The 27,690-nt window shown below is 50.3% G+C and overlaps 1 protein-coding gene across 1 annotated transcript in view; it reads right to left on the reverse strand.

Annotated features, from left to right (window-relative positions):
- CSMD2 (CUB and Sushi multiple domains 2) overlaps positions 1-27,690 on the reverse strand; it is a 293,220-nt gene that overhangs the window by 55,148 nt on the left and 210,382 nt on the right. The window contains exons 28-40 of the mRNA XM_054223614.1: positions 26,138-26,276; positions 25,463-25,650; positions 18,401-18,595; positions 17,334-17,450; positions 15,067-15,180; positions 14,831-14,926; positions 12,752-12,955; positions 12,078-12,202; positions 7,717-7,813; positions 6,626-6,730; positions 2,349-2,467; positions 2,186-2,255; positions 19-135 (exon numbers count right to left, since the gene is read on the reverse strand). Coding sequence (XP_054079589.1) covers positions 19-135; positions 2,186-2,255; positions 2,349-2,467; positions 6,626-6,730; positions 7,717-7,813; positions 12,078-12,202; positions 12,752-12,955; positions 14,831-14,926; positions 15,067-15,180; positions 17,334-17,450; positions 18,401-18,595; positions 25,463-25,650; positions 26,138-26,276 — 1,686 coding nt within the window. The remainder of the gene's footprint in view (positions 1-18; positions 136-2,185; positions 2,256-2,348; positions 2,468-6,625; positions 6,731-7,716; positions 7,814-12,077; positions 12,203-12,751; positions 12,956-14,830; positions 14,927-15,066; positions 15,181-17,333; positions 17,451-18,400; positions 18,596-25,462; positions 25,651-26,137; positions 26,277-27,690) is intronic.

Consider the following 27,690-nt stretch of genomic DNA (forward strand, 5'->3'; position numbering starts at 1 on the left):
CAAAACTGGCCGTCTCACCAAAGCCCACTGGCAGCAATATCCTCCATGTGCAGTCCAGGTTGCTTGGATAATTCCCTGGGAACCCTGGGCTCAGGAGCACTCCTTCCATCTCTTCTGCTGTTCCTCCACACTGGGCTGCAAAATCAAGAGTGTCAATGGTCAGGGTGACTTATGGGTCTCTCTGGATGATGGCGATGGCCAACCAGCTGTGTGGGAAATAACGAAATTAAAAACAAAGAAGAGAAGAAGGAAAGCCTGCTACGGAACCAGCCCAAAGTTTGCCAGGCACTGCGTGGCCGCGTTACTAATGCATATGCCTTTCTCCTGCCCTCTGGAGATAAAAGCCTGGGCCCAGAGATGCAGTTTTGCCTATCACAGTGGGGGAGACAGATCTGAGCCGCGAGAGGAGAGACAGGCGCTGTGCTCCGTCCTTGGACATTGCAACAGTGCACATCGCGCATGCAGAACTTGTTTGAATCTTTAACCACCCAAAAAAAAAAAAAAATCACTGTGAAGAAACGGACTGATCTCGTTTTGACTCCAGTTACCACTGCTTCTTTTTCTGGTTAACTGATCTACCTGGACTGCTATACTTGTCAATCTCTGGGCAATTACTGATAAATATAGAACAGAGTGTTTGCACGCTGAGTGAAGCAAATTCCCTACCAAGAAGTGATCCACAGATGACAGCACAAAATATGTTTACAAAAGACAGCACATGAAATTTAACGACAGAGAGCATCTTCTCATGCTTATCTGGGTGACCTCTACCTTGTTACAGTAATGCCACCCAGCCGCACACCCAGGTGTACTCCTAACACGTTCTGACAGTGAAGGTACAGATCCCCTTTGTCCAACAGCTCATTACGTGTGCACTTGCTACTAACAAGGTTTCTCCCAGAAGATTTCTCTTTCTTTTTCCTCTTAATGGCTCTTTAATAGAAATACTTCTAAATTATTTAGAAGTCAAGCATCTGGGTGAAGTGGACCAAAAGAAAATCAGCACGCTTCGCCAGGGAAGCAAGCTGTTCTCTGAGCAGGGGAACGACCAGCGCCTGGGCTCCGTGCGGCCGAGGTGCCCTGGACAGGGTTTGGACACGTCAGTGCGCGACTGGCACACGACAACGAGCCGCAGGACCGTCACCACGGGGCGCTACGGCAGCCCCACAAAAGACAAAGGTCACTCGTGATGATCTGCGCTTGGCTGCAGAGACGTGTTTACGCCTCTCGAGTTGGGTGACCTTTTTCAGTCAAGTGTGACGCGAGCTGAGGAACACGAACAGACAGGCAATGGGGGTTTGTACCACTGCACTTGGTCGTGACTGTCCAAAACCAGACAATCTGAATTAAATTGCGTGGTGTTCGCACCGGGACAGTGCCTAGCCCGCACAGCCCAACCAGGCACAATCCTACCCAACCGGGTGATCGATGCCGATTAAAAGAAGGAAACCCGAAACTTGTAGTTTCTCATCTGGTCTCCAGCCAGATACTGGGATCCTCCTCCAGGCTGGGATCCCCCAACTCTAATGCTGAGCTGAAGGGCTTCTGATTTCTCCCAGAGCAACTCCCATGGGTACGCGTCCTTTAGCTCAGTCATTCTGCTGTAAATGTCTCTGCATTTACTCCTGGCCTGCAGATCATCGGATAAAAGAACTGTTAGCTCTTATAATTACTTTAAAGCAAAATGATGTAAGCTAGAACAGCAGGAGCCTGAAATAACTGTTAACTAAAGCTATTAAATGCATAAATGTCTCTCTCAAAGCTGTAAAATGTGCAATATGAATATTAAACATCTAGATTTGCTAAAAGCAAAGTATTGAAAATAATTCAAGAACTCCAGCAAATTCCCTTCACCTCCGTGCCTCTTCTCCGAGGGCTCACTTCTTTCAGGGTGGAAATCGCCTGCCCGGTTCTTTTCTCCGAAGGGCTGGAACACGGAGCAGGCTCAGCCCAGCTCCTCAGGGGGTGCCACGGGCAGCCAGCTGCCTCCCACCCGTTCCAGACAGAGCACTCTGGGCAGCCCACAGGGACTTTTTTGTTGACATTTCCCCCGCGACAAATGAAGGTTCTTCCATACACTATCTCACTTCCAACAAACCTGCATTTCTCTAACTCATACCTTTTCCTTTTTTTTTCAGAAAAGCGTTATAAATATCTGCTAGGTACGAAAGAACAAGAGTCCTACCGATGCAAAGCGGCGGTGGGTAATTCCAGCGGCGGACGGTGCCGGGCATGCAGGAGATGTGAGAGTGGCCCTGGAGGAGGGGAAAACAAGACAGAGGGTTTGGAGGGTCTCCCTGTATCCCAGGCATTCGTTCTCATCCTTTTTGTTGGCAAATGCTCGGTACCTGAAGCGCGTAGCCCGGCTCGCACTGGAAGGAGACGACGTCGTTCACTAAATAGCGCTCGCCAATCTTCAGGCCGTTCCCGGGCACGGGGGGCTCCGGGCAGCTGGACAGACCGACGGCTGCGAAGGCAAGAGGGAGATGAGAGCTCGGGGAGCGGGGACGGGGTCTGCGCTGGAGGCAACAGGAGTGGAAATGCTCTCCTTCATTTTACCCCAGCCCCCTGTTTAGCAACAACCTCCACCACAGGCACGGGGGAAGTCCCATGGCCTTTGGATTCCCCACAAAGACACCCCCGACCACGCTGTATTCCCCTGCGTTACGGGGTACGTCCAGGATCCAGAGGTTTTCACGTCTACTGCCTTCACCTCACCTGGAACACGCTTTTGTTGATGTACAAAGGTATCACAAATCACTCTGTGATTCGTGGCCCAAACTGTTTTTGACTGAACCCTAATGACTTGATGGAAGAGCTGCAGCTGCCACAGCGTGTCCACTGCGAAGCAAAAACCGGCTCCTTCTCAACGGTTCACAAACCCAACCACCCGCCCCGACCCCGACCCCTCCCCATCTCTGTTCCCGTTACGCGTTTGCTCCTTCACCGGCCAGGCAGCACCTCTAGAGAGCGGAGAGGATGCAAGAGGGAACTATCTGCTGTCCCTCGCTGGCAGTGCGAAGGGCGTGCAGTATGCACTGTACGCGATTTGTCCCTTTCTGGGCAGGAGCAGCATGGTTTCACCCTCCGATAACCTATTCTGCCTGCTTTCAATTCCAGATTGACTCTACACGAGACACACGCAGCAGTGAGCGCGGCTGGTACTGCAGAACAGCCTACGACAATTTCACTCAATCCCACTTCCATCTGAGCTACATTCACAGCTGGGAATATCCTGCTGCAAACCCAATTAACAAGCCCCGGAGTCGCGTGGGGGGCGATGTGCTCTCCTTTACACACAAGCTCCCCCCTCTTCCTCCTGCAACGCCGAAGGAGATAACGCAGGCGCCGGCGTCTGCACCCACCGCGGCTCCGCCGCCTGCCAGCACCTCCCTCGCCCTCGGCGCTGGCAGCTGCCACTAAAAGATAACCTTCTGCATCACTGCAAGGGCTAACGCTCGGCTTAAACCCCCCAGTCTGCAGGCTGAGCCGAAAGGCGATGAGAAAAAAAAAAAGAAACGGGAGAGGAGATGCTGACTCTCCTCCTGAAACCCGACTCACGCTGCCCAGCAAGAACATACGTAGTCCCTCCCCACACACGGCCGTACCGCTTGACCTTCAGAGAGACAAGAGAGAAATAGCTTTAAATAACTTCCCGTTCAGATCAGTGGGCACAGTTTCACTCAGTCCCAACGTGTTCCTGCTCTGCTTTGGGCTTTCAAGCACGTAGAGATAAGAGCTTTGCTTGAGGAACCCAGTGCGGGAGAAAGGGGAGGAAACAATCTCTGGTGTTTTAGCTCATCTCTCAAAACTTCCTTGCAGCACCTCTAACCAACGACAAAACCCGGGGCTCAGAGCCATGAGATTCCAATTGTACGAGCAGAGCGAAAAATGTATTATTTCCAGCTGCCCTGAAAATCAACACCTATTAATTGTCTCAGCAAAGAAACCAAAGAAACCCGATAATCCCAAGCCTCATGAAAAACCGCAACATGACTGTTGCAACGGGTGATACGATCCTCAAAGAACTTATTGATTGAAACAGAAATGGAGAAGAAACAGAGTCGCAGCAGAAGAATTTCTAAAACAACATCCATTTCGGCAGCTCCCAGAGGGCCATCTGGGGCACGCGCTCCCTCCCCAGTCTCGTCGGTTGCTGTAACCTTGCTGGATCCATTAACATGCAAGGTTTTAATCTGCAAACCCAGTAAAACCTGGAAAGCTTAGCACTAGTTGGCCCCCTAAAAGCGCACAGCCTGCAACCAAACCATTTCCGTGGACGTTTTACAAAACGAAACGCTCTTTCAAACCTATTCGCTGCTTTGGAAAAAAATAAAACAGAACGTTGGTTGGCTTCAGAGACAAACGCGAGATTTGCCATCAGAACCAATTGTCAGACACGGTGTCCAGCAAGAAAACAATTCCGTTTGCATTGCCCCGGGGAAGACTGCGTGAACAGAGACAGCGGTCCCAGCATGTCCCTCATCATCTCACCACCGCCACTGCCAGCGCCGGAGCAGGGCCAGACCGTCACCACGCATTAACCAGTCCCCCGGGAGCCGCACCGAGACCAGACTGGCTCCTGGCCCTGTCGCACCCGTATCTTTAGCACACCGCAAACGCAGAAGCCCGCTTGCTTCCCTCCCTGCCAGCGAAACGTTCCCTTTAGATGCGCTGAATGGAGCTGGGAGCTGCCGTTCCGCGCCTGCACCCCGCCTGTAAGGCTGCCTGCGCTGCTGCGGGACTGCACATGAGTAATCCAAGCCCTCGGTACGGTACCACCGGCGAGACAACAGCCACCATCCCCATGACCCACCGCAGCCTGGCTGGCGCACGCCTCTCCTGAACGGACATCTGCTCCAACGGCAGGAATCAAAACACGGGCGTGGGGGAGAACAAATTTTTGGCATCCTCACTCAAAACTGAAAGCCCTTGCCCGAGAGATGCTTTTCCCTGACGTGTCTTCCAGTTTTGTGCAGGTTTGTTCTCTCAGAATCATCAAATTGCCTGGGCTGGAAGGGACCTTTCAGAGCAGCTAGTCCAACCATCAACCTGGCTCTGACAAGAACCACATCTCCACGCGCTGTGTCTGCCCGGCTTTTAAACACCTCCGGGGATGGTGCCTCAACCACTGCCCCGGGCAGCCTGTTCCAATGCTTAATAACACTTTCAGTGCACAAATTTTTCCTAACACCCAGTTTAAACCTCCCCTGGCACAACTTGAGGCTGTTTCCTCTTGTCCTGTCACCTGTTCCTTGGGAGAAGAGACCGGCCCCCCCGGCCACCCCCTCCTCTCAGGCAGTTGTAGAGGGCGATGAGAACCACCGAGCATTTCTTTTTTAAAATATAGTCTCTGTATATCATCATATATAATGATGTTCCCAGGGCTGTATACCCAAAACCTGAGTGCAGCCTTGCACAAGACCTGCTGGAAGCGAAGAGCTGCCATTCCGCTGGGATGCTGGAATAATCCCTAACGGATGGACCCACTGAGCCCCCCAACACAATAGAGGCGGGGAAAGGAGCGGGTGCCCGCACTCCAGGCACTGCTTCCTTTGGAACATCATCTCAAACCTTCCCGTTTAGCTCAGGCCAACGTGCCTCCCTGAGCTGGAGACTGCAAAAGGAGGGTGGCCACGCATTCAATAACAACCCCGAGGGAAATTACACTGTCCAGTGTCTGGACACGGCCCCTCCAAACCCAAAGCGGAGACACACCACGCCAGCAGCAGAGGTGAGCAGGAGCCAGCCGTCTCCCCTGGCACCAAAGGCAGGTGACAGTGCCCTGGGCTGTCGGGACAGGAGCACAGCCAGCAGACGGAGAGGTGATTACCCCCCTCTACTCAACACCCACTAGACACCACCTGAAATATCGTATGCAGTTTTGCGCCCTACGGCATAAGAAAAAAATCAATGAAGTGGAGTGAGTTGGGCAGAGGAGCAGCAGGATGGGCTGGGGCTGCAGCACTCATACGCGATGAAAGGCTGCCCAGAGCGTTTGTGCAGTCTCCATCCTTGGGTTTTTCAAGCACAGACTGCATAAATATGGGTAAAGTGAGTAATCTAAGTTTTATCTCCTACCTGACCCTGCTTTCAGCAGGAGGTTCGATGAGGTGACCTCTGAGGTCCCTTCCAGCCGGAATTATCCTATGAAGACCTGTCTAGCCCTGCGTGCTCTTTCCAGCAACGACCAATACTGAATGCCCAGGAAAGACTGCAAGGAGCAGGCAGTCCCTCCCAGCCCCTGGCGAGCATCGTTTGAGGCACTTCCCGAGCCAAGATTACAGCACTGTGTTGAACAGGCCAACTCTCCATGAATTTTTAATACTTTGGCCTCCAGAACTCCTCCTGCACTACAGCACAGAAACCAAACAGGTGCTACAAAGCGCATCGGCAGCAAGAGGAGGGTCACCCCGTGACCCCCACATCTCCTCTGCTGCATCTGTTCTCCATCTAATGCTGACTCCCGCCCTGCAGCCTGAGAGCAGAGACCCAGGCACGCACGGCCCTTCAAGCTCACTGCCCCTTCCCCACCCAGCAGCTTCCACTTCTAGAAGGCGGCGGCTCCGTAACCATTTCCCCATCGCTCAGAAGAACTGCAAGATCAAGGCTGAATTGCTCTTACTTTTGTATTCCAGGTGAAACCCGGCAGCAGAGACGCTGATATCCGAATAGAAATGCAGATAGAGCTGGTTTGAAGTGCTGTTCAGCAGCGCAGGCACTGTAGTTCCTGGGAAAACAAGAGGTGCACAAAGATACTGAAGAGGATCCTTTTTTCCTCCTCCGTGTCCTCGGAGACTTGCTGCAGAAGAGGCTGAGAACAGAAAGTCCTTTAACTTAACAAGCTCTGTTGGTTTTGATCAGGTTCTAATGAGGCCAATTGAGAAATACCCAAGGCCTCTCCGCAATGGCCTTTCCAGTCTACTGATGAATTTCATCATGTGAAGTTTTACCACTTACGGACCAGGCAGACTGGAAGCACGGAGAAGGGAATCGGTGATGAGAAACAGCGTGGGTGGAGCGCGGGTCCCCGCGGGTCCCGGATCCCTTCTCCCGCCGCGTTCCCTGCAAGCTGCTGCAGCAGCAGATGAAGGCAGCTCCATCCCAGGCGCAGCGCTGGGAGCAGAGCTTGCTGGTCTTTACGCATGACCCTTCTCCTTACCAACCTCAGAGCACTTTGAACACGTTTGTTCATTAAATAAGCAAGAATCGGGGCTGTCGGTTTGCGAGTGGCTCTGATATTTGAAAGCTTTACAATGCCCTTGGGCTCTGGCTGCTCCCAGCTCTGTGAAAAGCCACGGTCCCCAGTGCCGAGCAAAAGAAAGGTTGTTTTTGTTCATCCATTTTGGTGGAAATCGGCCAGGTTCGGTTAACCTGACCAGTGCAGGGTCTGAGTTAACCCCACGCGACCCAGCGGTGCTGCGGCAGCCCCCGCCGGCAGGCTGTGGAAGCGCTCATTTTTGCAAAAAACCCAAACCTAACCCACTGGGTTTGTGTTCAAGGCTCTCCATCAACATTTGCTGCAGGAAGACTGTAGTCAAATTCCCAGTTCAGCAAAGCCTAGGATTCCCTTTAAGCACGCGCTTAAATCTATTCCAAGTTTTTGAAGCACTTAAGCATATGCTTAATTTTATGTACGTGCTGAAGTCCAGCTGAGGCGAACAGGAATTAAGCACGCGCTGATGGGCTGCACTGAACAGGATGCTGAACACGTACCAGAGAAACTCCCCAGCATGGTGGCTGTGTTATCTCCTCCATCGAACACTTCCAGGGAATCCCAGTTCTGCTCAGTAACAAAACTGATCACCTGGATCTGAAGAGACAAAAGAAAAAAGTAAGAGTACAACTCCCGCAATCCTGCTAATACACCAAAATAATATCAGTGAAAGGGCTGTTAATGAGGTCAGGAACACGCTCCAGGGCTTTAAGTCAGCACTGCTGTTTATCTGTGCTAATGCACGGGCAAAAATTGGAGACCTATTGCCTCTGACTACCACCATTTGGGTTGTATTGCTATTTTCCAGCAAACTCCACGCTCCAAAATTCCGTAGCAGGGATGCTGACTTCTGCTGCTACAAAGGGAGAGCTCCTGTAGTTTCACAGCAGCGGAGAATCTGAGCCTTTTTTTTCTGCTTTGAGAAATCCCTGAAGACTTTTGCAACACTTTTCATACGAAAGCAACCACTAGCAGGCCAAGAGCTAAAATAAAACCAAAGAAACCTGCATTAAACCACACGATTTTTTAATCCAATTAAGTTTCTGCAACCGCCTTGTTTCTCAGCTTTTAGTCAAATCATGTAAGTTGCATTTTCAAATTCCCCACCTTTCTCTGCCATGCCGCATGAGGTCTGGAGGCTTCATGGAGTCACTCGACTCCATTAGTCAGAACATCAATGCAATCCTCAAATGAGTAAAGTCTTGAGATCTGATAAATCTGCATTTACACTGAAAAGCAGCTCTTATACTTCAGCAAAGATCTACGTGTAATTGCACAGATTTGTTTTCCTTGATTCCCGTTCAAATGGATTCTGCCTTTATTCCTCAATACTGGCAGTTCAAAGTGTTCACTGTCCCGTTAACAAAAAATAAGCTGTGCTGGAGATCGAGCTTGTGAGCTGCCTGGGAGAGTCACGCAGCAAACCTGAGCGAAAGTCGGCGCTATTTGGGAAAAAACAGCTGTAATTTCTAAGCTCTAGATGAAATTTTCAAACACCGGGTACCTCAAATTAAACTTCTAGGCCAACAACCCAAAAAAGGACCCTTAGAGACGAATCAGGAGAGTAAACGACTTGCACACCGTGGCCCCAAACAAGAGGCATCACTTCTTGGCACGGGGCAGAAGCGGCAGCTGTTGGGCAGCGCTGCCGGAGGGTTTGGGGAGAACGCCGGAACTTTGGTAATTCCCTTTACTTCCAGCTGCCCACATCTGCTCACTGCAAAGTCCTGATTCTTCGAGGTCTCTTTGGATGAAGATTTCCTGCTAAGCCCAATGCTTCTGACCCATCGTCCGCTGGAACTCAACAGAATTCCTCCCTGAAGCACAGAGCCCGGCAGGACATGTCACCCGGAGCGAACACCGTGAAGAGACGTCAATGCCCTGCGAATCTTGACTGCACACGCGCGCACACACACACGTACACACACGTGTACACACACACACTCTTCCCTCTGGCAACTCTCTGAACACCCCCCCCCGTTTTCCTGCCGTGTTCTTCTCCTGGATTTACTCATCCACTCCAAACATCTCGCTTGCCTTTGCCCTGCCGAACATAAAACACACGCACTCTTAAAAAAATAATAAAAAAATCAAATCCCATTATTTCTGCCATTTTAACCTTTTTCCTCCTTGAATTTTTCTGAATAAAGCAGGCGATAAAGTTCCTGCAAAGTTGTTTTTGGTTTTTTTTTCCAAAAAATAAGTGGAGTTCCTGTAGCAGAAATTGCAGTGACCCCTGCAGAGCCATTACTGATCACACTGACCAAGTCAATACCTTCCAGCCCGCATAATTACACCCCGATTGTGATTTACATTATTGAAAGAGAACGTGGCTTGAGAACGTGCATTTTGTTTGCTGTTACATTTTCTAAATTATTTATTCTCCTCCCCCCCCCAACTTAACGAATAAACATTTTTAAGGTCCTAATTCTAGTCTGACATGTGGATTCACGAGGGATCTGCATCTATTTACTGCCATGTATATAAATTAATTCACTCGGGAAGGTTTGCTACAGGAATGAATAATTCATGGCAGCAGTGCTAGCTCGTACACTGATTACATAAAAATCCTGCTGGTGACTCGCCGCGACCAAGAAAGCTTTAATTTCACCTCCTCCTCTGATTTACAGTTGTTTAACCTTTAATTGTTTTACAAAATGAGGGTAAACTGATGCTTAAATTAGTATCTAATAACCACGAACACCTTGCACACACAAGGGGGTGGCAGGGCAGCGGGGCAGGTTATGCAGCGGCTGCAGGGGAGCGCGGCGCGTCCCGCTCCATGCCCATCACCCTGCCTCGGGGCTGCCCCGCAGCCGGCAGCCCCCGCACGGGACTTCACGAGGACTGTTCTACTCCCTGGGGGGCAACACCTTTCACCAGGCCTTTTCCCTCCCCCTAGAAGACCTGCAGTGGAAGCCCCAGTGTCACAAGCCGACGGGACCTGGTTTGATGCCGAGGGAAGGTGCCATCCCGCCCCCAGCCCGGGGCACCCCAAGGCACCGCGTCCCCCACACAGCCCGGCACGGCTGGAAGCGGGGAGCCCCGCACCGCTGCGGCTCCGCACGGGCCCTCCCCGAGCGCCAGAGGAAGGACCTGCTGAAGGTCTTTCCTTCTGAGGAAGGACCACAGTCCTGCCCTTCGCCAAAACCTTCCCACTCCAGAGCCAGAACTGAACTTATGGCTCCGGCAGTGGTAAAGCTCAGCCACGGGATACACTTTTTGTTTGCACGCATTTATGTTAGACTCAAAAGTATCTACTTGCCTTGCAAGAGACCACATACAGCATGATGGACAAAAAAACCCCAAACAAACAAACAAAAAACCCCTTTAAAACACTTCGGCGTTACATTTTCCAGTTATACATGACAGCTGAATTTGCACAACCAAAGAGGTGAGAAAAAATTACTTATGAATAAAGGCACGCTTTTAACCGCGCGCTGTGACACCCGCTTTCCTCTCAGCGCCGCGGAGACGTGCAAAACCAGCCCCGCGGGCTGGGAAGTGGCAGCGAGGGTTTGCATTCAGGACACGGCCCCGCAGAGCACAGACACCTATTTACATCGCTTTAAAAATTAAGTGAATTATCACCTCCCGGTCCCGGGAGCCCCGAGCAACTTGCAAACTGCCTCAACCGTTGAGACGTTTGGCTGAGGGAAATGGATGCTGCTGTCATTGGGGGGCGTCGAGAAGGGCTAAAGTTCCAGATGAACAGGAAAGCACTGGCAGTGAGCTCTCAGGCTTCTGAAAACACTATTTTAAACGGCTTCAGAACGGAAGAGGGGAGGGGAGTTTGCTGGACTGGGCACAGCAAAAACCTGGCAGAGGGCACAAAATACTACTCCAGGCTCGTGCTGCTTCGCTGTGAAGCCCCCAGGGCTGCTCCCACCGGCTCTGCCGCCCCAGACTTCAGGGGTGGGTCTGAGTTACGAGGGTGGCACCAGGTACGGAGCCCCGCCTGGGGGTGCACAACTGGAACCCAGCAAGGCAGGGATGATGTTTCAGTGGAACTCTTGAGAGAGAAAGACAACTGCTGCGTGCCAACAGCCGGCAGCGCCGCGGAGAGGGAGGAACCCACCGGCAAGTCTATTAGCAAATACACGACAGGGAAATAAAAGCACTTAATGAACAAAACCCTCACAGACAAAGTGGCGCGAAGAAGAAGAAGAAAGAAACCCTCTGATAATGAGGGCTGTGGAATGAACGAACACATTAAAGAATCCATCTCCTGTGTGTCAACCGATGTCAGCGCAGCGCACGGCGAGACGCTTCCGGCGCCGACGAGGCACACGCGTGCTGAACGGGAACTTTATCTAAGGTTCGGTCTCTGATGTTGGGCTTAATTCTCAACATCGTCTAGCCTGCAGGACTATTTCTGCAGAGGAATGATAAGGACCACAAAAAGACCTGAAGAGAGAGCTCATTTACCTGGAGACAATGAACAGCAAAGCTGTAATTGTATAATCACACTGCTGCAACTCTGCTGGCATAACAAATCCACGCAGGCATGCCGAGCAAGCAACTCTTCCTCGGTGTAGCTTACATTGCTTTCAAACGTTGCATAATTAAGCAGTATAAAGATATATGCCCAAAATACCACAATTATTTTGTTACACCAGAACAGCCACACGGCTCCAGTTGATTGCCCATGGAGAGTGCCTCCAGGAGGCAAAAAAATCCTTTGAAGTATTGCCCACTTTTGGCAGTTGTAGTGTAAACGAGTGTCTGATTCCAGAGTATCACACGTTCAACTGGTCTCTCTGCTGCGAGGAGCAGCAGCTTCACAACACGTGGCCTCTCTAAGTGCCGCGGATAGGGCGCGTTCCCCTCTCCAGCCCTCGCGGCTGTGCGGACACGGTACCTGTATCCCTGCTCCTTCGGGGACCGTTATCTTCCAGACGCAGTTGAGGCTGTTCAGGTACGGCTCAGGGAAGCCGGGGGACAGGATGGTTCCTTTGCGCTCCGTCAAATTTCCACCGCACGGCACTGAAATAAGCAAAGTAACGCTTGAAGATGGAAGGACTTGGCTTTATGCTAAAACATTCTCTTTAAAACATCTGTCCATGGACAAAAAAGCAAGCAGAACTGGCTCACGATTCAAGGATGAGATTTGTACGAATAATCCTCTTTTCAGTAAATCGCTCATATAACTTGTAAGACAAGCAGCGCACAAGCCCTTAGGCGTGGGGAGCACGGGGTACATCAACCCACCAGACTGGGGGTTCTCCTCCAAAGAAGGCGAAAGCAGCTTCAGTCGGATCTAATTCCTACCAGACGCTGCCCCAGGCCCCACAGCCGAGTACTGGATCAAAAGCTCCCTTCCCTGACATTTGGGGTTGAATGCCTTCTTCATAATCCGGCCGTACGAGGTACGAAAAGGGCATTTTTTTTTTTTGTTTTGTTGGTGTTTTGGTTTTTTGTTGTTGGCTGGTGGAGTGGTTTTTTTTAACCATCCCAAAGGATGTAATTTATTTTTCTACCACAACCTGCCCAACCTGTCTCGTCCTTTCTTCCCCCAACCCCAGCGATACCTACCCACGCAGGTGGGTACCGAGACGTTCCACTGGGCCAGCGCCCCGGGCATGGTGAGGCACTGGATGCTGCGGGAGCCCTGGAGCGCGTAGCCAGCGCCGCACTCGAACCGCACCACCGCCCCCACCGCGAAGTCGCTGCCCAGCCGCCGGCCGTAGCGCGGCTCCGGCACCGAGCTGCACTGGGTGGCACTGGTCCGAGGGACCGCTTGCATTGCGGACAGGAGAAACCAGCAGATTCCCAAGAAAAAAAAAAAAAAAGAAAAAAGAAAAAAATGGTTAGAACAAACATTTTGGAAATATGAGTGCCATAATAAGTGCCAAATTAAAGATCCACTAAAAGTAACACAGGAATCTGATTATACCTAAACCCCAAAGAGTGGCTGAATCCAAACGTGACCAGTAGTAAAAAAACCCAAACATTTAACTCAAGCTTCTGTCAATTCAGGTGATACTTGAAATAAAAGCAGACCCACGCGTGCTTTCTATGATGAGACTGCCTTCAGAAAACTTATCATCACACCAGAAAGGTCATTTCTAAGTAGGGAAACGAAGGCATTCAGCAACGACTTTCCAAAAATTTGCTTTGCCACATAACGTTAGAGCCTCGGCAGAAAAACCCTTTAGTGTTTCTCAGCTCCCTCGGCCTCATTGCTGTAAAGGACAGCAATTTTAAACAATCTTCTTCAGGATGGGCAGGGTAAGCGACAGAAAAGGGGAGCTCAAGCTGCGATGCCGCATTGCCAACTGTTGAAATTGCCTGTGTTCCTGTTCGATACTGCAAACAACAGCCAGAGAAAGAAATGGAGAGTCTGGCAGACAAGCGAGGGGAAAAACGAGACAAAGAAACGTCTATTGCTGAGGAAGAAATCAATTCGTATTTTTCTCCGAGTTGCTTTACAATTTATTAGCGTTTAATGCCTGAGCTGCTGGGAAGGGAAAAATGTGAAGATGATGAGCACATTAGCTACGTCGTTTGATTTTAATTTGATTCAGAGAGATGGATGTCAAACCCACTGTCAAAGGCATCACGCGAGATGATCAGCGAGAAGCTGAAGCGTGTCAGTGGTCGGGGAGGGGAACGGAGAGGCGCGTGTGTCCCGCCATGGGGGAGGCTTTGGGAGAGAGAACTCCTCCTTTGGGTAAAAACCGAGAGGAAACGCCAGTAGATCCTGGCCAGGCAGATCAAAACCAGGGCTGTCTGTTCCTTTTACTCTCGCTTTCCAGGCAGTAATTGCCGAGGAGCGTGCAGCTCATAATTAGCACGCAGGAGGGAGGAGGTAATCTTTACTGATTTCATCAAAACCTTTGCTTTGCTGAAATCTTGAAAGATGACTATCAGAACTGCAGTTGTTGTACAATAATTAGGCAGAAATTCCAGAGAACGGATACTATAAAATCCAAACCATCTTCACTTCGCCCCCGGAGAAGGCACGGGCTGCCCCTGCTGTCTGTCCCCACCTCACAGGGACGCGTGTGTAAAAGCCTGAACCACCAGAACGACACAAAGCGCGTGGGCGAGAAAGCCCTTCTGTTTTCCCACTATTCTGTGCATCACTTTCTATTTACTACTTTAAAATCTCTAAGTGGGACTCGCCCAACACGATGCAAGCTGTTACTGAAAGGATCAAGGGGCAAGAGTTTGACAGCAGGAGACCTAAGCCTCTGCCGCGCGGAGAGGAAGGATTTCACGGAGCTGCTAGACAAGCGTTCGGCTGCTTACACCCAGAAATGTGCTAAAACGCCAGTGGGAAAAATTGCTTGGGTATAAATCTCCAGAACTCGCTGTGTGCTCAGGGCACGATCCAGTGAGATACTTCTGATACTAATCCTGGGGCGCGCGAGGGCTGAGGCTGAGTGAAGATGGAAGGTCTGAATACGACGCGCCTACAGGAGCCAGACAGCCCTGCAAGCCCCCTGCTGCCCAAATAAACCTCATCTCTGGTGTTTCCTGTTCAGATGCAAAGCGTACAATGACCCACAGGCACCAAAAGCAGTTCAGGACACTTCAAGACATCGCTATATTTTTGACCATTATCTCATGACTGACCTGAGGACACCTTCAGAACACAACTGCACTCACCTTGGTAGACAAAATGAAAACCTTTGGCTGTAGATTGACCCTTGGAACTAAATTTGAGGAGGATCTGGTTGGTGGTAGCTAACGGCAACGATTCACCTGGATGAGGAGAAAGAGAGAACGCAGGAGAGACCGAGGTGACAGCATTAGCAACACAAATGGGAGGCACCGAGCGAGATACACGGCCGGCTGTGGTTTTAGCCTGCTTTTCCCAGCAGCAACCCGGAGACGTTCCCTACCTGTATGAGAGCCCGAGAGGGAGCTGAGGAGCCGGGAGTGCTGGTTGGGGCCATCGTGGACTTCGATGACGTCGTTGAGCGCGGTCTGGAAGAAGGCGAACTGCCCGAAGACCACTGTGAAGAGAGGGAGCCCGGTGGGGGCCGGCAGCGGGAGCAGCCGCACCGCCATCCCCGCACAGCCAGGGCTGCGGCCCCGGCATTTCAGCGGCTTTGATTTCAGGAGCTTGGCAGAGATAAAAAGGGCCTGACTGACAGCCCTGGAAGATGGGAGCCCTTTATTTATCCACAAAGTAGGCATAACAGAAGCAGCAACCAGCCTCCCCCGTGCTCACTTGCCAGTACACTTTAACACTGATTCATAGGCCAAAAGGGATTCTTTTATGAATCATCCCATTTGCCTGCCTACATAACGCAAGGTATATAATTTCACCAACCGATAATTATTATTTATTATTTGTATTGAACCTCTGTCATGAAGCAGGCTCCCGTTGGGTTAGGCATTGTGCAAAACCTGAACAAAATAACAATCCCTGTCCCGAAGAACTTAGTTTCCAGATTGAAGCTCTCCGGTCAGGGAGGACGACTGCCAGGGAGAGAGGACACGCACTATTTTATTAACAGTCAGTCCTAAACCTGTCTACAGAGACTGCTAACGAGGGAGTCTGGCTCCCACTGCATACGCTGTAAACGCACTAGGAGCAGGCAGAGCTTATAAAAGGGAGAAAAGAACAATGAGAGGATGATCAGAGCATTTTTTTAGCTAGAGCAAAGAGATTAGTTATTTATCTTTATTTTCCCAATTATAACAACAGGCTTTTTAATCCCAAATCTGTACTTAGAAGATTTTTTTTTCTCCGCTTTGTCTCCTCTCCTAGCTTTACATTTTCAAGTTGCACGTGCCCAGCTGCAGATTCACAAGCTGAGAGGTCTCTCGCTGTGAAATTCCCCATCCACCAAGCTACCACATTTGTCTCCTGCACCGTTCAGGTTTCCAGCACAGCTTTGATGCTGGGAGCACTGAAAAAGCGACGACAGCGCAGCCCGATGCCTGCCGTACACAGAACCGGCAAGCGAAGGAGACGGTAGACGCACACCACCACTACTAATGGCTTTGCTGCTTGTTTTAATGAAGCTCTTGAAAGGTAGCAGGTGGGGAAGAGAAACTAATTTAGCTGTCATCCTACCGTAGGCAAAAGTCAGACTTGCAGATCACGACTGTCTAGCCCTCTAGCTCCTGTGTTTCTTAACACAATATCAAGACCAGCTACAGCAAAGCCAGGTTAAGAGGCGTAAGAGAGCGGTGCAGTATTTCATCCGTTAGATCCTGGAACTCGGCCGTACCCTGCCCGCACACAGGCAAAAAGGGCAATTCGAGTGAAAGGAGCTTATAACTGACATCCGAACAGGGCATTCCTTATTCCACACCTCCCTATCCCAGGGAAGGAGATCACAAACAACTGAAAGGACCCCAGGGACCGACTAGATCAACACAACGCACTGAGAAGCACCATCAAATAACAGAATTTAGGGACCTTCGCCTGCCACAACTGTCAGTGCAAGCGCTCCTCAAGAACTTTAAATTCCCTTCAAACAAGAAAATACGTTAACCAATACTAATATCCAGATAGCTGCCTCAAAGGTTTCTAGAAAATCAGTCGTTGTACTCAAGGTCTGACCAAAATGGACTGGACTCTAAAAAGAGCGACCGTCTATGTAAATGGACCTGGCCTTTGTTTGGATCTAGTTTTAAAATTTAATTCACGTGTTATTTAAAAATAAAAATTAGTCCTAAGTACCATAGTTGCACATCCACAGAACTACACATTTATTGCTTCTCTGCGCAGGCAGATTATTTAGCACCGCACTTCGCGTGTGTTTATGGTAAATACATTTTGTACTCTCGGAGGTCCTCCGAGTCTGCTGCTGGCATTAATCACCATGAATTATTTTATGCTCATTTTTCAACTCTGTATGACTGGATATAGCGCAGGAACTGGAAGGGGAATCACAAGATGGTGTTTTTTGTTAGGTTTTTTTTATCCCCTCAGTTTGGATAGATTTTGAAATTCAGAAAATTCCCATCATCCTTCCTGACTACAACGAAGTATAAATAGCATCCAACAGTACCACTTACTATTTCCCACCCTCCCTTATCACCATATAAATATATATATGAATATATATGAATTTAGTCTGCTTTGTTCGAACGAAAAAACCCAAACAGGAGATAGTAGGAGAGATTTTCAAAACCTGCCCCCAAACGGTACCATAGTCCTTGGGCACGACGATGAAGTACAAGCAGACTTGTCCGCTGGTGTAGTTCTGGGGGTAGTTCGGAGAGAGGACGACGCCGTCCGAGCCCGTGTACTGCCCGCCACAGGGCGCTGCAAGAGAAAGTCAGGAAGAGCTCACCGAGTGCACCTTCCCAAAGCCTCGAACCATCAGCCTTTTTCCTGCTGTTCTGGGATCCCCGAGCTGGAACGCTGAGCAATTCCAGCTGCCCCCAGCCACCATCGGCTCTCCGCTCCAGGCAGCGCAGCTCTCGCTGCAAGTTCTCATGGAGAAAAACAAGGCTGATCCTAACCCGAGTTCATGCCTGCTTCACATTTAATCATCAAGACCACGCCAAGGCCACGGGATGCCGTGTACGGTGCTGTAGCCTAAGGCGTGATTTGCGCCGTTCTCCACCCGACCTTAAAGCTCAGGACCCGTCAGAACGAGCTCCGACTCCTTCGGCAGCGGAGGAGCCTGGCTCCAGCAGGAACGGCATCCTCCCCCAGCCACAGATTTCCCTCTGCCGGTCACCGCGGACCGACCTCTTCACCCGCTCCCCAGGTTGAGGAGGTCTGACTGCAAACCCGTCATTTAAACCACTTTCTCATTAAGCCAGAAAACAAAAGAAAAAAATAAACAAAATCACAGAACCCCTCAGAAAAAAATGCCTTCTGTTTTCTCAATAAACTCTGACCCCGCTCAGGAAAGCACCCCCTTAAGGGCTTTGATTAGCGGGGATCGGGTTAAGCAAGTGTTTAAGTGGCTCCTGAATCCCGCCCTGCAGGGGGGACACAGGGTCTGTCACGCGGATCATCTGTTGTGTCCAGTTTTCTGTCCCGCTCAAAAGAAGGTACAAGAAACCTCAACACAGCTCAGCTCTTCCTGACCTCTGGCTGTTAAAAAAATTGAAAAATTATGAAACACTGAGAAAAACCCCTCTCTGTCCCCCTGCAAGCAGCTCTGTGCAAAAGTGACATCACGCATTTCATTGGGATAAACCGCTGAAGTATTCGGCAACAGGCAGATCGTGCTCTGCTCACCCCGTCCCCTTGGGCCTCACCTGTACAGGTGGGTCGAGGTTTGTTCCACGTGGGTTTTCCATCCCCTCCCATTACGCACGTCAGCGTGGAGCCCCCTTCGATGTCGTACCCTCCGTCGCAGTAGTAGGTAACAGTAGATCCCAGCTTCAGATCCGTCCCCACGCGGGTGCCGTTCTTAATCGACCCCGGATCGAAGCACGACTCCCGGGGGTTTTCTGCAAGAGAGAATTGCCAAGATCGTTACTGGTCTGACACCAATACTCCCCAGTTTTGGTCAATGGCACAGTTTTTGGTTTTTCTCATCTGGGAGTCTCACTTAAGCGTATCACAAAGACTCGTACTATTTGCAGCGTTTAGACTTCAAGCATTCCATCGTGCTGCTGAATCTGGGGAATGATACGGGTCAGATTCTGGTCCTGACCATTCCCAGATGCTCAGCTCCAGCACAAGCCTACTGGAAGACGGCAGGCTTCGGTTCATGCACACATTTACTGGTACCCGATCCAACCAACGAGGCAAAGCTTTGATTTAACTCTCCGCTCGCCCTCCTGTCTCGCACAGGGGACAGGCCGCGAAGAACTTTGCAGACCGGGGCATATAAACACAGATTGAACACGAAACACGTTTCAGATGTGGTACCTCTGTCACGTTATCTCCCTGGCACCTATCGTTCCCCTACCTCAGAGCTGTCTGCTCTCGCCACGGAAATACGCAGTGCCATGTGCGAGCTGGTTGACTCTCCAGATGTGCAGCATGGCTGCAATTATGGCAAAATGATTACAAGCAGTTAGACAAAATGAAGACATTTTTCTCCCTGTTCACTATGCCCTGCAGAGTTAAAAACCCCATTTACATATGAAAATTCCAGTAAAGACTACAGGGCTGTCAGGACTTCGATATTTCTTTCCTTCTTCTTCTGAGGATTTTTTCTTTTTTTTTTTTTTCCCCCTTCCTTTTTTTTCTGCACGAAATATAATTAGAGGCTTTGATTAAGCCTGCTCTTTTGTCATCTGGAAATTGCTCATTAAAGATGAGGGCTTTGCTGAGAGCAGTGGGTCTGTGAACAATTATAATGTGTTTAAGCATTAAATCATGGGCTTTTAGTATTTGGGGAAGGGGTGGGGGGAGACGCAGAAAACAGCAAAGCCCCCAGATCTTGCTTTTGTTTCTTTGTTTGCAGTGAAAAGAGGATTAGCTCTGTGGCTTCCTTTACACAACAGCTGTACCACGAGCTAGTGATCCAGGAAACAGGGGACAAGAGGACGTGACATGGTTCCACCAGGACGAGCTGCCCTGAACCGCAGACGCGAGCCCACCCGGTTCTCCCTAGAACACGAGTGCCCAACTGCGGGAGTCACCGACTCGCCAACCCTCTGGGCTCCCCACCGACCATCGGACGCTCCTATCGCCCAACGTTAAAGCCTGAAGTCCTGGGTTCTCCTCTGTGTTACTGCCGTCACGGCACAAACTTTGGACGAGCCCCTTTTCCTTTGAGCAACCCTGTTCCCCAGCCCAATAACGAGGTGCTCCAGTTCATCTGACCCTGGGAAGGGACACACAAGCGCCTGGAAGCATCATTACTGCAGCATTCGAAAGGGAGCTTTGATGCTCAGAACACGATGGAGAAGATTTGGGTTCTAAGACAAAGGAAGTCAACAAATATTTTTATCCCGTTATTTCCCGTGTGTGATCTGATGGTCCTGCTGAGAGACCAGCCAGGCACGATAGAGAAATCTGCATTACGATGAGTAAGATATCAGGACCAAAAAGCTTGTTTGAGTCACAGCAGTGAAGAGCAAAGCCCTGGGCACTCTGGGCAGCTCAGATGAACGCGTTCCCTCCTCGTTTATCCTTAGCTTGTGAGAACTCAGCTGTAGTTGGGGAAGCGAGCAGGCAGCCTTCGCCACTACTGCAAGTCAACGAATATTCCTGTTCGGACTGGTCACAGCCCACGGAAGCGACTAATCGCTTCTGGGCAACCGAGGATGAGCAGCGCATGGCCCAGAGTCCGCTGCAGCACACCAGCCATCTGCAAGGGTAAATTCTTCATCTACTTTTCCAAAATACTTTTTCACTCCACGAGCTTTTGTTTCTCTCACTTGCTAATATTCACTTTTAGCCCTTGTCATGCAAAAGCTGCACCCAACGCCTTCCTTCTGACCACTTTCTGCCTCTCTTGTTATTTTGCACGGTCTTGCTGCCTTTCATCTTAACAAGCTGATGTGGCTTCAGCCTGTCAGTCAGGCTCCCGCCCGGCTGCCAGATGTCTGAGCCGTGTGCTTGGTCTCAGCCTCTGCTCTCGCTTTGAAAAATCATGACGTTCAGTGCTTAAGTCACCCTGAAAAAAGGCCGGTGGCTGATGGCTGAGCAGCAGCCCCACCGCTTTTGTTGTGTTCTCCTCATCCTTGACTGTTTCTCTGTTCCCTTGAGGGTCTGCGCCTCCGGGGACACCGCGCACCTTCGAGGACGACGCATCCTGACACACCAGTCCTACGCACACCTCCAGCTGAACACTCCCCTGCAGACGAGCTGCCCCGATGCTCCTCAGCAGTCGGCTGCAAAGGGAGGCAGGAGCTCAACTTTAAGAAGGAATTTGGTTGCATGGCGATGCCAAAAGGCTCGTAGAGCGATGTGGGAAAACCACAGCTTTCCCAGCCTTTGATTTACAAGGCTGTGAAGTGAGCACAGCACGGCTTGCCCACTCGGAATTAACATTTTATTTTCACTCAGACACTTCCGAAATCCAGGACTTTGCCCCGATGTCCCAATTCACATAGATTCGGGCTGCCAAATGCTTAGAAAAGAGTCAAGACAAAAATGCCATGAGAACTGGCCCGTTAGGAAGCAGAAATTTTCTGTGCTTCCCCTCTCCTTTCCCAAGGAAAACTCAAAGCCCACATGAACTCCTAGCCCGGGAGATGAGGCTTTCAGCTGCACGCTCAAGGATCCAGAGAGTGGGTGTTCGCCCAGCGCATCTGGGAACTTGTGCAAGCCTTTAATAACAGCTCAGCCTTAAAGCAACCCCAGGAGAAACTGTCTAGAAGACAGGTTTGGGTTTTTTTTTCCACAACAGTCATCATATACTGAAGACAAGACAAATTATTTCAGGATTTTGAAGACCAGGTGCAGCCTTGGCATCCCGAGCTGCTTGGCTGCTGCCGCACCAGCTCGCCAGGAGCCCAGCATCCTCCGACTCAGCCCAGCTAAAGGCACTACCTTTTCCGAAGGAAAGACCTGTTTTTCAAACGCAAGTTGCTTTAGGGTCAAGCGCCATCTCCCAGTTCCTGCCTGGTTTGACAGCAAGCAGTGCTGGATGGTTTTAAACAGCTTGCTTTGCAACGGATTTTACAGAATAGTGTTTCTGTGGGGAATCTCCACCTTAAATAACCCGTAAGTAATGCTGAATATATGTTTATAGGCTCGGGATGGGAAAAATAGCTTTGGCAAAATAATAGCAGATTTGAAATAAGGCTTGGGGTTTGGGTTTGTGGTTTTTTTTCATTCCTTTGGAAGGTGGAAAAGTAATCAGTTTTGCTTCATTTGCTTTCAATTTCATGCCTCTTCACTTCTGGCCCGCAACTGAAAAGGAAGCACTACAACGCATGAGAAACCCTCCTGCTTTGGAGCATCCAACCTGGAAACTCCCTCCTGCCCTCTGCCCCAGGCGCAGGAGCCAACCCCCCCCGGGGCCGTGGGTCCCGCTCACGCCAGCCCAGCGGGGCGAGGTGCTGGGTGGGGGCGGTGGGTGATGGAGTTTGACCCACTCCTGTGCCCACGGCAACAGGTCCCCAGCAGTCACAAAATAAGGGGGGGAAACAATTTGGGAAAAACTCTCCAGACGACAAGCCTGTCCTTTACACGACCAGCTAAGTGTGATCTCAATTTAAGAATATCAGTGTATGAACGCATAAAATGTATCTTAATAAAATCTGTGGTTTGCAAGATGCCACAACGCAAACGGATTATTGGCCTTCAGTTGATTTCCCAATGAGAAAAGATAATCTTTACTTTAGAGATTCATCCCCAGTAAAATTTAAGAGAGTCTCTGGTAGGATCTTCTGGCAATGACAGCTTAATGGAAGCCCCTTACACCAAGGTGTCTTTTAAATTGATTGGAAACAGTTTTTGAAACTTTTCCAGTGCTGCTCTGTACCCGGGATGCCTGAGCAGAGCAGGTCTCTCTTTTCATGAACCAGCCCGGACCCAAAATCACTCACAGAATAAATTCCTCCCCAGTGGAAATCCCAAACTACTGCACTTAAGTTTCACCTGACCCTCTGAACCAAGCCAAGACTTTATGCAGACAGTAAACCAAACCTCTGCAAATTCAGGCGCGCGTGGGGAAAGCACAGTTAGGGTTTCTTTGCCCGTAACCTTAGTTTGATTTCTCATTCCGCTGCACAGCTGACAGTGCAGCACGGGTGCAAAGCAAGAGATACGTGTTCACCTATCATCCGTCCTGCTGGTGTATTATATCAGTGCAGCTAAACTGGGAAACTGCCTGGCTGAAGATCTGCCCTCAAACACCTTTCTACGGCATTGCTGCATTCCCACTCCGCTCTCGCCGCCGTGCTCTATGCAAAAACTGGCATAACAAAAGCCAAATTCATTCTTGTCTCTCTGTTTTCTCCATCCCTCCTGGCCCCAGAGGACAGCTTTCTCTTGAAGAGCCATTGCCCCTGAAACAATTTCAAATGAAGTGCTGAGGCTGTTTGAAATTCACCCGACGCACGTAGCTGCAGGCGAGCGCACGGTCCCAGTCCCAGAGAAGATGCAGGATTTCAAGCAAGGACTGACAGATGGCTGCTTCGCTTTCTTTCCCCCCCAACATTACCAGAAGAGGACTACAAAGGCCCTGGTAATTAACAGCATTTCGCAGAGAGCTGACAGAGGTGATGTATGGCATTCAGGGAGCCATCGGGGCAGCTGCCGACGTGGGCTGCGGCACTGACCGAGCGCAAGGAGCTGGCTCGGAGAAGACGGTGCCTTTGAACTGTACTTGGGATTCCACGCTGGCGCGGAGCCGAGCTTGGGATTTGATTTCCTTTCACACACGCTCCCCCCTGCATTTCTTTTCTTCTTCCTTCGATTCCCCAAAGTTCTATTTTCTGCCGCTTCTCAGACTTGAATCCCAGGTTCCTTTTAAAGTGTGGGGAAATTAATGAGCAACCTTAAAGCCTCATTCTTTTCTCCCAGCAGTTTGGTTTTGTGGGAAGTGTGTAGGTGCGATTAACACTGTAGGAGTGGTTGGGAGAAAAACGCATCGCACAACCACTCTAATTTAATGAGATTTTGTTCGTTAACTACTTTCTGGCTGCCCAAAAAGGAAGTGAAAAAGAAGAAAACCTCAGACTTACTTTTTAGTAAAATTAATTTTAATGAGAGCAGAAAACTTTTAATCTCTTGAAACTTAAAGCAGTGCTAATGGTCTCTATCTTATTATTTTGTAACTTTACTTGAGGTATATTCATCTGTTCAGCATAATCAAGAGGAACTGCCATTTCGCTATCACTTAACCCCCGGTCAGGTAAATGCGAAAGCAGGAACCGCGGACGGGGACAGGGCAGAGGAAGGGAGAACTGCCCGAGCTCGCGGGGGAAGCAGCAGCAGCAGCACTGCCAAGGCAGCAGCAGCCCATCAGCTCTCCGGCGTGAGCCGTTCCGGCGCCCCCAGCACCGTGGGGCCAACAAGACTCAAGAGCCCATGCCCCAGCGCGCCCCACGTGGGCAAAGCCCTGGCTCGCGGTGGCACGCATCCAGCGCCTCTGAAGCCATCCATGCTTTTCTCCCCATACTGTGCAGTAGTCCACATAGGCCAGAGCAGGCTTGGAGAATCGTTTCTTTCTAGCCCAGTTCCCCGCCGCCCCCAGTTTTTAATCCTTTTCTGCATAATCCCAGTTCATCAGATCAATACGCTTTCAGAGCGTATTTTTTTTACTACAGTTGGTAACAACTCCATTCTTCCACCTACCCTACACACAAACAAGGAACATACGCTGCCAAAGCCTTGCTTTTTCCCCCCGTCTCTCAGAAGAGCAGTGCCAGGTCTGTCACTTCTCAGCTGCCTCCATCGACAGCGCCCTAAAAGCACCCAGGGAAAACTCTAACCACTGCCCCGTCTCTCACCAGTAGAGCTGAAGCCACCAAAATGCTCTACTTCCTCCTCAAGCAAGCAAGAAAAAAAAGCCGCTGCTCTAATAACACTGACACCTGACTATTCTGTTCATTTTATGAATTATTAGTGAATTTGTAAGTAGATGCTTTAGAATCCTTAAGTGAAGCAGAATGCACAGGTTTTTTTTCAGGCGAGCTCCACTGACTCAAGAGAGTTGAGCATCCACCTCCGTGATCCTGCCCCTAGGTACAGCCACCCAATCCATCGGTTCACTCTTGAAGGACAGTATCAAGAATCCAGACCAAGATCCCGTATTGGATATGTGTGTCTGCACCTCCCTTTCCCGGACAAAGACACTTCTGCCACTAAGAATAAACCTTAACAATCCACGGCAATGTGGACCATTCCTAATAACAAGTTAGCAGTTGAACACTCTGGTACCCTGAAAGCTCAAATCTGCAATGAAGCAGCATGTTCTGCTCATGAAGGAGAAGGCAGAACTATTTAAATTCAGTGTGGAGCAAGAAGGATTACACAGAATACAGCCTGTACAGAAATATATATTTTCTGGGAATCGCTCTCCCATTTTCTTTAAAGAAAAAAAAAAAAAGATGTAAAAATTTTCTTCTTTGTTAATGAAAGCCCCACACAGAAGCAGCCACCTGTGACTGATCCTCAACCACACAACGGTCCTTTTAAGCTGCTCCTCTCTGCCTTCTGCACCTGGCTCCTCTGCAAGGCTACAGGGCCCCCTCTCTCCCGCTCCCAGCTTTCTGTCCCACGCCTCTTCATCAGCTTTGGCGCTGGCAAAACAGAGCGCAGGATTACTGCCCGAAAGGAAGTTTCCGCAGTCTCTAGAGCTTCTCCCCTTTGGTTCTGCCAGGCGGTTTCACCCGAGAACAAGCACAGGTGGAGTCCCAGGCGTTTGCTGGGTGGCGGGGCCAGGCGCGCGCCCGGACGGCTCTTACCGGTGTAGTCGATGACGAACCCGGTGTTGCTGACGGATGCGTCGCTTCGGAAGGCGAGGAAGAGGCTGTTACTGCTGCTCTCGATCCTCTCGGGTATCTGGGAGCCGTAAAAGCTTCCGATCAGGGGGCTGAGTGAATCGGGTCCATCGTAGATATGAAGGAAATCATAGCCAGGCTCCAGGCTGAAGCTGCAAAGCCAAAGCAGGAGTGTTTGAAGCGTGAGCACGCCACAGCAGCCCCGAGAACAGAGACTGCGGTCTCGATGGTACAACCACGTAGCTGAGAGACTGCTTCTGCCCCAAAACAGCTCCTCGGGTAAGTAGAGGACGTTTCTGTCTCCGTTCCACACATAAGGAGGACTGGGGATACAGTCAAGAGCACAGAAGCGTAAGGCAGTGCTGCTACGGGAGCTTCCTCTGCTGCGCCACTTACACGGCCACGTTCTGCAAAACCACGGGTACACCAAAGAGGAGCTGCAGTTGTAGTACGTGTAACTTCTCCCAGAATTAAGGTGGTGTCTGAGAACAGATCACTCAGGACTAGGGGACAGCCCTGCCAGGTTTGGTTTGGTTCCTTCAGACCCCCGGGCAGACCCAGTTCCCCCAGGCAGTGCCCACCACCGGTACCCCCTCCCCGTCCCCACGGGAGTGGGAGCAAAGAGCTCTCAGTACGTACGTGTTAAACACCAGGGCAATGACATAATCGGGAGAGACGGTCAGCTGCCAGTCGCACTCCTTCCCCGGCGGGTAGGGCTCGGGGTACTGCGGGGACAAGATCACTCCCGCCGGCCCCGTCAAGATACCTCCACAGGGAGCTGAGGGCAACCAAGCAAAGGATGAGGCTTTGTCTCAGAGAAACTTAAAAAATTGCAGATGAGATACAGGAGGGGAGAAAGAGAGAGAGGTGGGTGGATAAGGGGACAGAGAGGCAGTTTGCACGGTTGTCCGATATTAGGATACATAATACAAGAGCTTGTAGTGGCCTAGCAGAGATGAGGGCTCTGTTACTCCAGACGGGGTCCACACAAACACACGCAGAGCTGTGGATGCTGCCACAATCTTCCCAAGAGACGTATGTGAGTGGCCAGAAGGAGAGAGAGATGCTTTATGCTTTTCTGTTGCATTTATTTGGGCAACTCCTGGTCAAAGTCTGGATGGATGCTAAATAAGTGAAAACATGCTGCCTGGGACTAATGGCTTGTTTGCGTTTGTTACAGTCACCAACGCGTTAAATGCCAAACTAATTGAAAAATCAATTATTACTTTTTAAGGCTAAAAATGCCTGCGTATATTTCCACTGTGGGAAATACTCAGGATTGATTTACCACTGCCAGCCTTTCTCCAGTCTCCTCATGAGGGGCGACGCTCCAAGATTCCCCCCGTTGCCCAGATCGACCCTCCCAGGTTTGGGACGGGGCGAGAGGGAGGGGACCACAGTCTGGGTTCAAGTCGGGTGTCTGACACCAACCAGCCTCCAGCAACGCAAACACCCAGCGGGACGCGAGCTAGCATGGGACAGAGATAAGAGAACAGATCTCGGAAGGGTCTTCCGTGAAGCAGAGAGCGTGAGTGTTTATCTTGTGGGCTTTTATAAAGCCCAGCAAATACACGAGGATCTCCAGATATAAGGTAACACATAGTGGGGCTGTTCTATGAAGATCACGGCAGAGATTTAACTGGGGACCCTTCTCCAAGGCCCAGAAGCAACTTGTTCAGCCAAGTCCAGTTGCAGGCTCCTGCAGGCACTGGGAACTGTTAGCCCTCTCGAACAGACACGGAAATCACAGCACAGACAGTGAAGTTTAGCTGAAGGTCATGAACAAATAATTTGGAAGAACCACAAGCATCTGTTCCGTGTCCATTTACCTTAACCTTTAGGGTGCGTTCCTCTTCCAGACTGTAAAGTCAGGGGAAAATTCAGAAGAAACTGAAGTACACAGACTCGTTTTTGAAAAGCCTAAGGGAGGTGACTGTTTAACACCCTCTGATTTCTTTGAAAATCCCACCCATAGTCTCCGAAGGATTTAAACTAGACACTGGCCCAAGCCATAGCTGTTTGGAGTTGGGTTGTTGGGATGCAGACTTCAAATGCACCAAACCTCTGGGGGCTGTTTCAGCTGAGGTTCCAGTTCAGCCCACATTGTTTAGGGACTGCAGAAGTTGTACAATAAAGATGTGAAAATATGTTTGAAATGCTAAATACAAACAAAAAATCCAAGCCCTAAATTA

Source organism: Rissa tridactyla, chromosome 18 (genome assembly GCF_028500815.1).
Source record: "Rissa tridactyla isolate bRisTri1 chromosome 18, bRisTri1.patW.cur.20221130, whole genome shotgun sequence".
Taxonomy (NCBI): domain Eukaryota; kingdom Metazoa; phylum Chordata; class Aves; order Charadriiformes; family Laridae; genus Rissa; species Rissa tridactyla.